Source organism: Marmota flaviventris, chromosome 6 (assembly GCF_047511675.1).
Source record: "Marmota flaviventris isolate mMarFla1 chromosome 6, mMarFla1.hap1, whole genome shotgun sequence".
Classification (NCBI taxonomy): Eukaryota; Metazoa; Chordata; class Mammalia; order Rodentia; family Sciuridae; genus Marmota; species Marmota flaviventris.
Window position 1 is genome coordinate 61,783,342 of NC_092503.1, and position 15,046 is coordinate 61,798,387.

General features: G+C 32.2%; 1 protein-coding gene across 3 annotated transcripts in view; it reads left to right on the forward strand.

Moving 5' to 3' along the window:
* The window catches only part of Ascc3 (activating signal cointegrator 1 complex subunit 3), a 364,887-nt gene that overhangs the window by 125,041 nt on the left and 224,800 nt on the right, over nucleotides 1-15,046 (forward strand). For all 3 annotated transcript variants that reach the window (XM_071613181.1, XM_071613180.1, XM_071613179.1), the window contains exon 11: nucleotides 7,622-7,786. In XM_071613181.1, coding sequence (XP_071469282.1) covers nucleotides 7,622-7,786 — 165 coding nt within the window. The remainder of the gene's footprint in view (nucleotides 1-7,621; nucleotides 7,787-15,046) is intronic.

Here is a 15,046-nt window from a genome sequence, read left to right on the forward strand (position 1 = left end):
AATCAAACCCATTTCAGAGGGGCTGTGTTACTACAGCAGGTCACCCTACTCTTGTGCTGTGTGGGACATGGCAGAGCTGAATAGAAATTCACAATGTCTCTGGGCAGTCAACCAGAGGAAATGTCCACTGTAAGTTCCCAGACACAGTTTTATATTTTGGATACTGATATGTGTAATTATCCTGTTCACTAGGTATAATGTGCAACACAGTCCACACACAGCCCGCGGAGGCTCTCAACACCTTCAACTGTAGATGACTTTTGCATTTCATGATATTGTATGAAATATTTTGGAGCACATTTCTCTTGCTTTTCCTCCTAAAAGTATAAATCTCTAAAATTCTGGTTAGCTTTTTTTTTTTTTAACTAATCATAGATACATACCTTAGAACATTTATTAAATTAGTCAAAACTTCCATCAGGAAGCTTTCTTTGGATTATGCTAAATTGTAATTTGATGGTATATATGTCCTGCCTTCGTTCTTTTCTTATGTTCAATAAAATTATTCAAATAACAAAAATAATGCATCAATAAGGAACCACAAAAACATCTATTTCCTTAAGTTGCCTTCAATTTCATTAGCTTTTATCCTACCATAATTTGTAAAGTTTGAGACTCCTCCCATTTTCTGTTTCTCTTTCCCAAAGGTAGACCCAAATTTTTGACTGATTGTTCTTGGGATAAATATATTGTTTTTGAATAAAGTCATTTAAGAGGAGTTTTCTGGGTTCTTTTCCCACTTTCACAGAGTATGTAAACTCAAGGAAATCTGTTCTCTATAAACTATATCCTGATTGTATAGATTAAAAGTCACCAAAGGACATGTTGCTACAAGTTAATTACCCCTCAGTGGCAACCTTACTTTTTGAATGTCAACAGGAAGCTTTGCAAGTTGGGAGATGCCTGCTCTATGAAACTTGAATGGAATAAAATCCTGGGGTATTATAACCCAGCAGTTAGAATTGTGAAGGCAAGTCTTTGTGGGTTGTACACACAGAAATGTAAACAATTTTGTAGTTTCCTTAGTTATATCTAATTAATTCAGTTTTAGGGTAACCAGATGTTTTAGTCAGCTTTGCTTCACTGTGACCAAAAGACCTGATAAGAACAATTTAGAGGAGGAAATTTTATTTTGGCTTATGAGTTCAAAGGTTCAATTCGTAGTCTGCTAACTCCATAACTCTAGGCATACATCGAGGTACAACATCATGGTTCGCAGGATATGGCAACCTGGAAACAGAGAGCGAGCCCTACTCACCAGGGAAGAAACCCAAAAGGTACCTCCCCAGTGACCTCTCTCCTTTAGCCGTACACTACCTGCTTAAACGTGTCATTCAGTTAATCCATATCAGTGGATTAATGAACTGATTAGGTACACCTATAATCTGTTTCACCTCTGAACTTTCTTGCATTTACATGAGCTTTTGGGGAATGCTTCATACCTAAAGCATAACACTGAGCATTATGTTCTTTACTACCATATACTAATGAGGCTAGACTTCACTATGCATTATCTGGCATTGTGGCTAAGTGTTTTTAAGCAACAAAAAGAACAACAAAGAATTATATTCCAGATGCAAACCCACATAGTCTAGAAAGTACCAAATGTTCAGTTTTAAGGGAGTTTTCTCTCTCCTTACCACAGCATTCCATGCTCTGTTTCTTCAAAATTTTCGGATTTTCATATTGAATTACATTTTATTTAATGTTACGTATGAAATTTTACCTAAAAATAATGTCATAGTTTTTTTTTAATATCAAAATTTCATTTTAAATGCAGTTCTTTAGTTTTTAGTTTTTAAAAACCTGTGCTTTGCAAACAAATATGTACTGTTATTACTTTCAAAATTGAGTATTTTTCAATTAGTTTTTATATTTTCATTTCATAATTGAAGGCTGCCAACTTTGAAATAACTATAACTAGGTCTTTGAGAGGACTTTGTGCTTTACATGTGTGATTGTACACTTATGCATGTGAATTGATAGGAGAATAAAGAACATAAGAGAACCAGAAATGGAAGTAGTTGGAACTAACTGATTTGTTGTAGTACTCTCAAGGGGCAGGTATAATCTGCAGTCTGTCAGATTTCATTATAGGAGCTGTTGATATCAATCAGAACTGACATTTGTATCTCAGAGGTTAGTAAAACTGTAATTATATGTACGTTTCCAGACTCTAAACCATGTGACATTTTAGATTTAGTCTTTAAATTAATTCGTTCATATAATTTATATGCTTACTCATTGAATAGGTATGTGATTGTGTTTTAAAAAAGGGAGATGGACTTCTAAATCTTGCAATCTGTTGCCTGGTCTACACCTACAGTGTGAGAATATAATTGGTAATGATTCCAATTATTTTTACAACAGAAGATATACTGAATGTTGCTCTTTAGCATAGTTAATAGGTCCCTTTCATTTTTTCCAACCAAATGTACCATATTTCATCAGTTGTAAGATACATTTTGAAAATAGTTTTGGTGGTAGAATTTTGCCTTCTTAGTGGCACATAAAATAATAGTATAGTAGTAATGTACTCTGGAATTTTAGTGGCTGTAATCTGTATTTTATCATTCTGCTTTAAAAAGGACATTTATGTGTTTAGTTTATATGACTTTTTTTCCAATTTTCTAAGATTTAAGTACCAAAAATTTTAAATTTTGAAATAGTTTCAAATATTATAAAGGCAAGAAATTATACTTTTAACCTTTTAAATTTCTTGTATGTCTTTTGATTTAAAAATTTAAATCTTTTATTTATAACTATCTGCCTCAATCAAACAAAATACTGATAGTCAAAATAATTCTTTAAATAACTGTTTAATAATATTCCTTCTCCCCACTTTTGTTCCATTGACTCATTTTTTCTTTTCTTTTTAATCTCCCTCCCTTTATTTTGAATTAGCTTCTTCATATCAGAGAAGACACTTGACCTTTGACTAAAAGAGAGATAAAGAAAGGAAAAAATAGGAGGAAAGATCAGACAGAGAAAAATTCTTTTCCCTCAGAACCATTTTTCTTTCTCCTCCAAACATTATTTTGCTTGCTTTCTTATCATTCTGGCTCAGCTCTTTATCAAGCCTCTCTGGTAGCACAAATCACTTTTTTTTTTTCATCTTATTATGTTCAGTAAGCATTTGTAGGAGAAAATATGAATGCAAATATATTTAAGAACAATGTAATTTCTGGTAAACTCAAAAGCTTGGCTGGTAGGAACCGATCATCTGCCTGTAATTGCTAGCTGGTTGATATAGTGACAGCTCTTTTACCTCTGGAGTGTTTGCATTTTCTCAAGGAGCATTAGATTAGTTAAGCCTATTAATATGTTGAGAGAGAAAGGAACAGAATGGAAAATACACACTCAAAACTCATTCCTTTCACAGGAATTATTTGTCAAGAAGCTTTATGATCTTTGTGATTGCTCTCATAATTCTTACTTCAAAATTCAAACAATTCTATTTAGGACAAGTCTGTGAATACCTGGATTCATGCATGACATTTTTCATTCAATGAAACACTTCCTCTCTGGTGTGTTTTGATAAAGAGTTTGCTGTAGTGTCCAATTATTGGGTTATGCAAAAAAATTATTAAAAAACTCAGATTAAAATTCATGTTTTTCTCTTCTCTTTCCCTCCTGAAGAAGGAATATATTTAACCTTTGGAAAAGAACAATTGAACAGTTATGAAACATTCATGGAAAACTGAGTATTGTAATTTTACTATATAAGTATGTAAGGAAAGTTTTTAATAATAATGTTTAGGTGAAATATCTGATGAATTAATTCTATCAAGTCTTAGGTTCTTTGGTTTTTCTGTCAAATTGATGCTCATTTTAAAATTGAATATACCAACTTTTTATCATAATGGTGGTAAGTAAATATCTTTAGGATGCCGTTTTCCCAGTGGACAAGCTAAAATTGTAACTGTTTCAAATAATGATTTTTACACTGCTGAGGAACTAATAAGTATATGTACTGAGAGAAATTTAAGTTGACAGTAAAAATATTGACAGTTAACCTATAGCCTAAAACCAAGAGCAGATGGAAATCTCTTGCATGATTTTCAATTCATTAAGCAATGTAACACTTTATTTTCTAGAAATTTTAGTTCAGGGAATGAGAGTGGTGACACAGTGAGATAAATGAACCCACTTCTTAATGTGCTGAAAGTATAGAAAACAAAATACTAGAAAGAATTTTTAAGATTTGGTAGTATATTTGATGTTTGAAATTTTTGATATCACAATTTAATTGGTACATTATTATCTATGAAATTCAGTTAATTATAAGAAAATACTAACACAGTCTTCCAAATTGAGGTGAGATAGATAGCCAAGCTTCGTATTTATTATTATCATTTAATAATTCATTTAATAGTTTACTTCATAGCCTTCTTAATATTTCCTACTAATAAAATGGCTTCTTTATTTTATATTTTCATGTGCCGCTAATTTCTAGTTTTGGAGAATTTCTACTTTTTTAACAGATGGGCATATTTCTCAAGGGCATTTATTTTTTATTAGTTCATTTTAGTTATGCATAACAACGGGGGTCATTTTGACATAACTAAATAAGCATGGAATATAATTTCCCCAGTTTAGTTCCATGTACTTCTCTTTTACCTGACCTCTTCCCTTCCCCATTTCCTTTCCTCTACTCATCTTCCTTCTATAATTTATACCTTTTTAAATTAGTGCACTATGGATATACATTAAAGGTGAAGTTCACTGTAGTATATTCATATTTGTACATAGGAAAGTTTGAGCAGACTCATACCACTGTTCCTTTCCCTGTCCCTCCTCCCATCCCTCATTCCCTTCCTCTAGTCTACTGACCTTGCTGCTAAATTCATGAGATCCCCTTTCCCCTTTTCTTCCTTTCTCTTATTTTGATCTAGCTTCTACATATGAGAGAAAACGTTCATTTTAATCAAGGACTTTTAATAAAAAGGATTGTTAGTAGGTTATTTCTATGTGTATTTATAATAACATATCTTGTGTTGTTTTGGTTTTGTCAATATTCACAGAAGTTCTGTTTAATTTATTGTAGTGTGATAAAAAATATTAATTAATGGCTAGTAAATGTTTTATATGTTTGAGATCTCAAAATTCATTTTAGGTCTATTTATACCTAATTCTAGTAGCATATTTTTCTGTAAAAATTTGTAGTCTCATCATTGCCATTTTAAATTTACTAAGTTAGCCAAGTCACTTAGATTTGTAGTACTTCACACTTTAAATATGCATTGTTTAATCTACTTCGTTGTGCTTGCTACTTATTGTTCTGTAGAATGTTACCTGCTAAATTTTGCAGTTGACAGTTCATTAAAAAATGATAGCAATGATATTGCTAGTTCAGCAGGATTGTGTATTTGTTAAGAATTTATTCATTCCTGATCTAAAATACTAAGATTATCATCTCCACAGTGACTTCAAGACAGACAAACTAATATCAAAATGAAATAAATAAATAAATTGTTGAGGACTATGATTTGGCCCCCATTCCAGTTTACCATGAAAAGCACAATTTAGTTGTTGATTATAATCAGTCACTATAGTTTGATTTACTGGTTAAGAACAACTTTGTTTTTTTTTTTTTTAATTATTATTTCTTACATACATCACAATAGAGGAGTGCATTACATTCATAATTTTTTTTTGCATTGCAATTCTTAATACACCTTTATACCACAATTTATCAAATCTCTGTTTGTATATAAGGTATGTTGACACCAAATTCACATCTTCATACATGAATTTTGTATAATGATGACCAACTTCTTGAACTATCCTTGCTATTCCCATCCTCCCTCCCACCCCTATTCCCTATCTAGAGGTAATCTTCCTCCCTTGGTCTCCATCCCAACCCCATTTTGAATCACCCCCCCCCCCTTATTTCAGAGAAGACATTTGACATTTGTTTTTTGGGGATTGGCTAACTTCACTTAGCATAATCTTCTCTAATGCCATCCATTTCCCTGCAAATGCCATGATCTTATTGTTTTTTATTGCTGAGTAATATTCCATTGTGTATAAATGCCACATTTTTTTTTATCCATTCGTCCACTGAAGGACATCTATGTTGGCTCCACAGTTTAGCTATTGTGAATTGTGCTGCTATAAACATTGATGTGGCTGTGTCCCTATAGTATGCTGTTTTTAGGTCCTTTGGGTATAGTCCGAGAAGAGGAATAATAGCTGGATCAAATGGTGGTTCCATTCCCAGTTTTTCAAGGAATCTCCATACTGCTTTCCAAATTGGCTGCACCAATTTGCAGTCCCACCAGCATCCTCGCTAGCACTTGTTGTTGTTTGTCTTCATAATGGCTGCCACTCTTACTGGAGGTTGTTATTTGTCTTCATAAAGGCTGCCACTCTTACTGGAGACTCTGTGTCTAATAGAAGAAAAAGTAGGCCCTAATCTCCATCACGTGGGGCTAGGCCCCAGCTTCCTTAATAAGATGCCTATAGTAAAATAATTAAAACCAAGAATCAACAAATGGGATGGATTCAAACTAAAAAGTTGTTTCTCAGCAAAAGATATAATATGTGAGGTGAATAGGGAGCCTACATCCTGGGAACAAATTTTTACCCCTCACACATCAGATAGAGCTCTAATCTCTAGGGTATATAAAGAGCTCAAAAAGATAAGCACCCCCCCCAAAAAAAAAAAACCCAACAAATAATCCAATCAATAAATGGGCCAAGGACCTGAATAGACACTTCTCAGAAGAGGATATACAATCAGTCAACAAACATACGAAAAAATGCTCATCATCTCTAGCAATCAGAGAAATGCAAATTAAAACTACTCTAAGATACAACTTTGGTTTTTATTGGTTATCTCATACATTTTTTGAACCATCTGTTGATGGACTATTTCCTAATCCATTTCCAGAGTAGATACTAAATTCTGATTTTTTTGTTCTGCCACTCTGCTTTTAGAGGATCCAAACAACTCACTATGCAAAAAGTAAATAGATTTATAATTCCAGCTTCATGCTAAATGGTCTGCTTTTATGAAGTTTACATAAAAACCCTGAGCCTACTTATTGCATCAAAATTCCTTATCTCCAGAGACCCACTGTTGGGGTTGCTATGTGTATTTGTTACCCTTCACCAAATGTGTGTTTTTAGTGTAAGTGGTGTATATACCAGTTGCTATTAAAGGGAAGTATTTGAAAACTGAGTTTCAATGGTAGTTTCTTCTAAATTGGAATAGGCTTAGTACTGATGAGCATTCTTTTAATCTCCTTTTCAGGCTGCTTTTACTCCTGGACCTTTTTCAAATAAAAATGCGTATCAATATATGTTACTTTCAAAAAAATTATTTTTATTTTACATTACAAATTGTGTGTATGTGTGTGTGTAATTTGTACATTTTACACTACGCTTACCTTCAGAGCTTTAAATAATTGCTTAAAATTATAGCTTAAGGTAAAAATTTCTTGAATTTACTGTCGTTTTTAGTAAATTAAATGTTATTTTGGGGTATTTTAAACACATTTTATTATATATGAGTAAAAGTGGCCACAAAAATATTTATTTTTGAATGATACAAATGAAACTTAAATAATGTATTTGACTTTTCCACTATTTTTGCTTGTCTTTTCTTTTGTTATAGATGCTTGTTACCACACCAGAAAAATGGGATGTAGTGACAAGAAAGAGTGTTGGGGATGTTGCTCTTTCCCAAATTGTAAAACTCCTTATTCTTGATGAAGTTCATTTGCTGCATGAAGATAGAGGACCAGTATTAGAAAGCATAGTTGCACGTACTTTACGGCAGGTAAGAGAAAGTTATTTGTAAGTTTATTTTGAGAGAACCAGTAAGTTTTTAATCCTAAAATATAGAATTCAAAGGAAAACTTAATATGCATTATTCTCAGGGATAAAGGTAATTTTAGTATGAAGAAACACTTAACTATTTCATTTTCACATTAACTATTCAGTTTGTTCCAAATCTTATTTCATTGTTGTCTCTTTAACCAAAATAAGTATAGGAAAACTTCTATTCTAAACCTGTGTTGTAAAGTTGATCCAATATTCACTAGTCAGAATTAAAATATTTTACAACATAAGGAACTATGTTGTAAAATATAGTTCTTCTCTGCATTGTACCCTCCAAAAATCTGAATGTGATTTATATTTTTTCTCATATATTGGATAAAATGAGATTTGATTGCCACAAAGCCATAATTTTAACTAATTTTTTTTTAAAGGGGCATGTTTATGTTGTCTCTAGGTTTGGGCCTTTTTGGTAATTTATAAAATAGTAGAAACAAATAATTGGTAAATTCACCAATGCCAGGAGTATCAGGATATTCTTTGTTAGCTATTTTTTTTTTTTAATAAGTGAAAGGATATGAACTCTTAGAATAGTCATGGATATTAAAGTGAAGTTTTCTGGTAGATTGTACATGTATGGAAAATAGATGAACAAAAGTTTTTCAAACTCATCAAGAACTCTGTTTCCTCGACTCCCCATTTGTTATTGTCTTTTATTCATATTCTCTTGCCTTAGTGTTCTTCCTAAAGTAGACAAGACCTGATGACTAATCAGTATGTTGTCAAAAACCTTAAGTTACTTACCTCTGAGTACCTGGCAAAATTACAACAGCAAATCAGCTAGCCAGACTGCTCATCATTAGAGGAGAAGATCACACAGTGGTGTAGACTAGTGTCAGTATATATTCATAGAATATGATATACACTACACATTCATGGACTTTGAATTTACCTGAATTGCTGGGATTACCCTGTAACATCTAAGCAGTTTTTCTTCTATTTCCCTAATGTGACCATTACTAAGCTTTCTTAGTCTCCTTTATCACTCTCCTCCACTTTGTCATGCCTCATTCTTACATGAGCACTTTTTACTGAAAGGAAATAAAGTCCTTCATGCTTGAACTCCTCAAATTCTTTTCTTTCCCCTAACCAGAAAAGAATCCTGCCTCTCCTCCTGCCATCATAAGGATTCCATCATTATATTCTTAACCTTTTCTCAGAGGTCTCTTTTCCTCTTGCCTCAGACCCCATTTATTTGACTCTGTAAGTTACCCCTTTTCTTTCTCCTATATCTTCAGTTTCTGTCTCTTAGTGGCCACTGTCTCCTTAGTGTAATAGAATTAAAAAGTCTTTTGATCTTTACCAGAAAACTTCCCTCAAATTTATCCTTCTCCAATAATTTTGCTCCATAAATTTCCTTACCACCTAGCTTCTTGAAATATTAAAGTATCTTCACTGTTTTCCTTTTGATTTTTCAACCTCTGCAGTCTGGTCACTGCTTGAACTAAATCAACATAAATAAAATATTTTTACTAGTATCACCAGTTACCAAAGGATAGTTTTCAAACCCAGTCTTTTTTAACTTGTGATGTTAGTAATTTTGATATTGGATACTACTCATCATTCCTCAGTCTTGAAACTTGTTTCCTTTGGATCCATGATGATACCCTGTCCTAATTTTTTACATGACTTTTTCCCCATCTATCTGCTCTTTCTCAGGCTCCTTTACTTCTCTCCTGTCTTCATCATTAATGTTTATATTCTCTAAGATTCTGTTACCTGACATTTTTTTTCATTTTAAATATTTATCCAAGAAAACAATGCTTTTGTGCCTACCTTACCTAAATCTTTATATGTCATTACAGATTGTGTGTGTGTGTGTGTGTATACAGGTTGAGTATCCCTCATCTAAAATATTTGAGACCAGAAGTGCCTCATATTTTAGATATTTTTGGTAGGGAAGAGGATTTTGGAATATTTGCATGCCAATAATGAAATTCTTTGGAATGAGACCCAAACATAAACACAAAATTCACTTATGTTTCATATACATCTTAGACACATAGCTTGAAGGTAATTTTATATACCATAGTTTTAGTGTGCCTACATTTTTACTATGACCCGACATAAAATTTCAGGTATGGAATCTTCCATTTGTGGCAGCATGTTGGTACTTAAAAAGTTTCAAATTTGGGTGCATTTTGAATTTCAGATTTTTAAATTAGGGATGCTCAACCTCTGTGTGTATATATGTAAATATTGTATTTAAAAAATTTTTTTCTGCTGATTTCTACCTACATTCAAATTCAGCTTTATGTTTCTGCTTTAGTTTCCCATAATATCTTTGCTAATCATGTTAGAACTCTGTTATCTTTTCTGTATCAGTATAAATAAGGTTGCACTCCACTTGTTTCTAAGCCAAAACCCTGGAAGATACAGCAAGATTTTCCTACTTCCTTAACATTCCATCTGAATATCTAGTTTAATAACAGTTATTTTATATTTCCTATCCTGAAGATCTCTGATCCATATCCAGGCATAGGAATTTAATATACAAAACTTTAGGAAATGATATTTTGTGCCAACCAAGTTTTAAATGTTCCTATGTATTCCTTCTAGTAAATGAAGTATAAAATTCTAGGCATTAATGATTTAATTGTATCAAACAAACTCTCAGTGCATTGCAGCAAATATAGAAGAGGTTTTTTTTGATAATTTTGGAGTGGATATCTAAGCAATATCATAAACTCCAAATGTTATAAAGGAAAACTGTGCCACATTTCATTGTGTAAATATTAAAATAGTCTGCCCAGTCATGATAGTAAGGACATCACCCCAAAAGTTAAAATTCAAGTGACTGCATATCAGAAATTATTTGTTACACATTTTTCAATAGAAATAAGCATGCTGAGAAAGATTGAAAAGATACTTGAAAGAAATCCAAACCAATATTTCTATTAGATTAGCAAAACTGAAAATGAAATGTAATTCCATTCACTAAGATCAACCCTATGTTTTTACTTCTAGCAATCTAAACTATAGAAATAATAACACAAACTCACAAAGATGTATTAGTACTAGTATTCACTGAAGCTCTCCTCCCGCTCTTTTTTTTTTGAATGCTGGGGATTGAACCCAGTGCTTAACACATGCTAGACAAGGCTATACACTGAAATACACCCCCAGCCCAAAGTTCTCTTTTTATATCAAAGCATTTTGAAAACAATCCAAATATTCAATACCAGAAATGGTTTAATATATTTCAGTATGTTCATACAAATGAAATTCTACCTTTAAAAAGAATAAGGTAGGGCCATATGACCTGGGCTTAAAATAGTCTGTGTTTTCATTGAGCAAACAAGCTGTTCTATTTATTTGTGTATCATAAAAAGTATGCTATATTTGTATTTTTGTTCATTATTTTACCCAGTGAATACTTACTAAGCACTTACATTTTGCCAGCTCATAGTTTTAGGTGCTTTAGATATAATGGTAAACAAAACAACGTTTTTGTTTTTATTTACATTTTAAATGTTTTTGTTAGTCCATTATAATTATACATGATAGTGGGGATCATTTTGATATCATACAAGCATGGAATTAATTTGCTCCATTTCAGTCTCTAGTACTTTCTCCTTCCCTTTCTTCTCTTGCTCTCCCAGTTCCCCTTCTTATCTACTGGATATTCTTCTATTTATTTATATATTTTTTTTAAATTGGTACTTTATAGATTTACAATGAAGGTGGAATTCATTGCGGTGTATATGTGCATAACATAATTTGGTCACTTTCATTCCTGAGTTCTTAACTTTTTCTATATCTTCTCTCTCTCTACCTTCTTTCTTTGTTCCACTGATCTTTTCTGGTTTCATGTGATCACTGCCCACCCCCCATTTTGGTCTAGCTTCTGTATATGAGAGAAAATATTCAACCCTGACTGAGTCTGGCTTATCACTTAACATAATGTTTTCTATGTCCATCCATTTACCAACAAATTCCATAATTTCATTCTTTTTTATGGCTGGTTAAAACTTCATTGTGTATGTATACCACATTTTCCTCATCCAGTCATCAATTGAGAGACATGTGGGCTGATTTCATAATTTGACACTGTGAATCGTGCTGCATTAAACATTGAGGTGGCTATATTGCTATAGTATGTTGATTTTTAGTTCTTTTCGATAAACACCTTGGAGTAGGATAGTTGAGTCATACAGATGGTTCCATTTCTAGTTTTTTGAGGAATGTCTACACTGCTTTCCAGAGTGGTTGTACTAATCTGCAGCCTCACCAACAATGCATGAGTATAATTTTGTTCCCCATCCCCAGCATCTATTATTATTTGGGTTCTTGGTAATTGCATTCTAACTAGAGTGAGATGAAATCAGTGTAGTTTTGATTTGCATATCCCTGATTGCTACTTATGTTGAACACTTTTTTCATGTATTCATTGTCTTTGTGTTTTTTCTTTTGAGAAACGTCTGTTTAGTTCCTTTTTTCATTTATTATTTGAGCTTTTTTGGTGTTAAGTTTTTTATAGATATATACTTTATACATTCTAGATATTAATCGTTTGTCAGAATAGTAGCTACCAAATATTTTTCTCCCATTCCATAGACTTTTTGTATGTTTTTGTTTTCTTTGCTGTGCAGAAGTTTTTTAATTTGATGTCTGCCGTTTATTAACTCTTGTCATTATTTCCTAAGTTTTAGATGTTCTATTGACAAAGTCATTGCCTGTACGTCTTTGTTGGAATGTTGACCCATGGTTTCTTCCAGGAGTTGCATACTTTCTGATCTCATTCCTATGTGTTTGATCCTCTTGGAATTGACTTTTGCACAGAGTGAAAGATAGGGGTCTAGTGTCATTCTTCTACATATGGATATCCAATTGTACCAGCACCATTTGTTAAAAGGCTGTTTTCTCTAACATGTAGTTTGGCACCTTTGTCAAGGATCAGATGACTGTATATATGTGGATTTATTTCCATGTCTTTTCTATTCCAGTGGTCTTCTTGTATATTTTGATGTCAGTACAATGCTATTTTTCTTACCATAAGTCAGTAGTACAGTGTGAAATCAGGTATTGTGATTCCTGTCATTGTTTTTCTTGCTCAGTGTTGCATTGGCTATTCTTCCAAATACATTTTAGAACTGTTTTTTCTAATTCTGTGAGAAATGTCATCAGTACTTTGGTAGGGATTACTTTGAATCTGTAACTTTTGGTAATAGTGTCATTTTGACAATATTGCTTGCCTGTCTGAGAATATGTGAGGTCTTTCCATTTTCTAAGGTCTTCTTTAATTTCTTTCTTCAGTGTTATAAGTTTTTATTGTAGAGGTCTTTCACCTCCTTGATTAGATTTCTTCCCAATGTTATTGTTTTTTTGTTTTTAGTTTTTTGTAAATTATATAATTTTCATAATTTTTGCTCAGCAGACTTATTATTGGAGTAAAGGCAAGCTATTGATTTATGAGTGTTGATGTTTTATCCTGCTGTTGTGCTAAATTTGTTCATAAGCTCCAGCAGTCTTCTGGTAGAGTTTTTATTTGTTTTTTGGTCTTCTAAATATAGTATGTTATCAGAAAATATAATTTAAATTATTTTTAGGCTGGTGTAGAAATAGGTGTGTATGTATACATGAAAGAATATTCAGCAAGCTGGAAAAATGATTTCTTAAAAGTAAAGGGACAGGGGGCTAGGATTGTGGCTCAGAGGTAGAGCGCTCGCCTACTGTGCATGAGACACTGGGTTCCATCCTCAGCACTACATAAAGATAAAATAAAGATATTGTGTCCACCTATAACTAAAAACTAAATATTTTTTTTAAAAAGTAAAGGGACAGGGCTGGGGTTGTAGCTCAGCAGTAGAGCACTCTCCTACACATGTGAGGCACTGGGTTTGATCCTCAGCACCACATTTAAATAAATAAAATAAAGGTATTGTATCCACCTACAACTAAAAAAAAATTTTTTTAAAAAGTAAAGGGACAGTATTCTTGGGATATATGATCACTTTTATCATATAAATGAAAAATACGTATATATGCACATAAATACAGAGGGTTGAAATGTTCAAAGAAGATTTATAAAAATTAAATATTTTAGCTAATATCAATTTAATAATAATTTCACAGGTATAACTAGTTGTAAAATATAGTTGAAGCATTGAGAAGTATCTCCAAGTCCTTTTTTACTACAGTGGATATGTTCTGGTACAGATTTTATGTATAAGACCTCAAAAAGAAATATTCAGTACACTTTTTACACAAAAGAGAGTTATTTTGATCATGAAACATTTTCATTTTATACCTAAATACTTAAATAGCTTAGTTAAAATTGTTTAGGAAACCATGCTGCATGAATTCATACATTCTACATTTACCTGCAATGAACTTGTTGGACCATGTCCATCCAGTTAAAAGCATCCCACAGATAAAGAATTTCCTGCAAGTATAAAACATTAGAGGCCAAGTAAATAGCATTAGTACATTTGCCAGAAGGTCTATCATTCACATCTTTTTATAAGGGGATTTATTTAACTAGGACAGCTTTCTTTTCTTTACCCCTCTGTCCCCATAGAGGGAGAAAGTAGAATGTAGCCTTGCTGCTAATTCTTTCTGTATGTATGTACACACATACATACACACACCCATATGCATGTAACATGTATATGTTTAAAGCAATTATATCTTCATAAATGTTTTTGCAAATATAAATGTAGAATATAATTTTATATATGGTTTATAAATATGATAAATGGTATAAAATGGGATATTTTATGTATCATTTAATTATATAAATATATAATTAATCTTAATATATAATGTTATGGACATATAATTTATAATTAAGTAATATATTAATTCATACCTCACATTATCATCTCCATAATCATTTTCCATTTATGTTTCCTTATAATCATTTGCTAAATAATTGTTTATTATCTTAAGAATATTTTCAAATTCCTTAGCTGGATAGTAAAGATTATTCAATCCTGGTCTTTCTTTCTGATTTTATCTGTTGGAAAGTAGACAGATACATGTCGACTACTGTGTTTATGATTCTCATATTTCCAATATATTAGTGCAGTGCTCATGAGTGTTTAATAGAAGCAAAGTTCCTGTTTTTTGTTTGTTGTGATTACCATATGTGCCCCGTAGATGGCAGTGTTTTACATCATTCTATATTTGTTACTAATGTAGACCTGTGACAGGAAGCTGTTCCAGTGAAGTTTCTGTCCATGATCTGAAATTACATGCT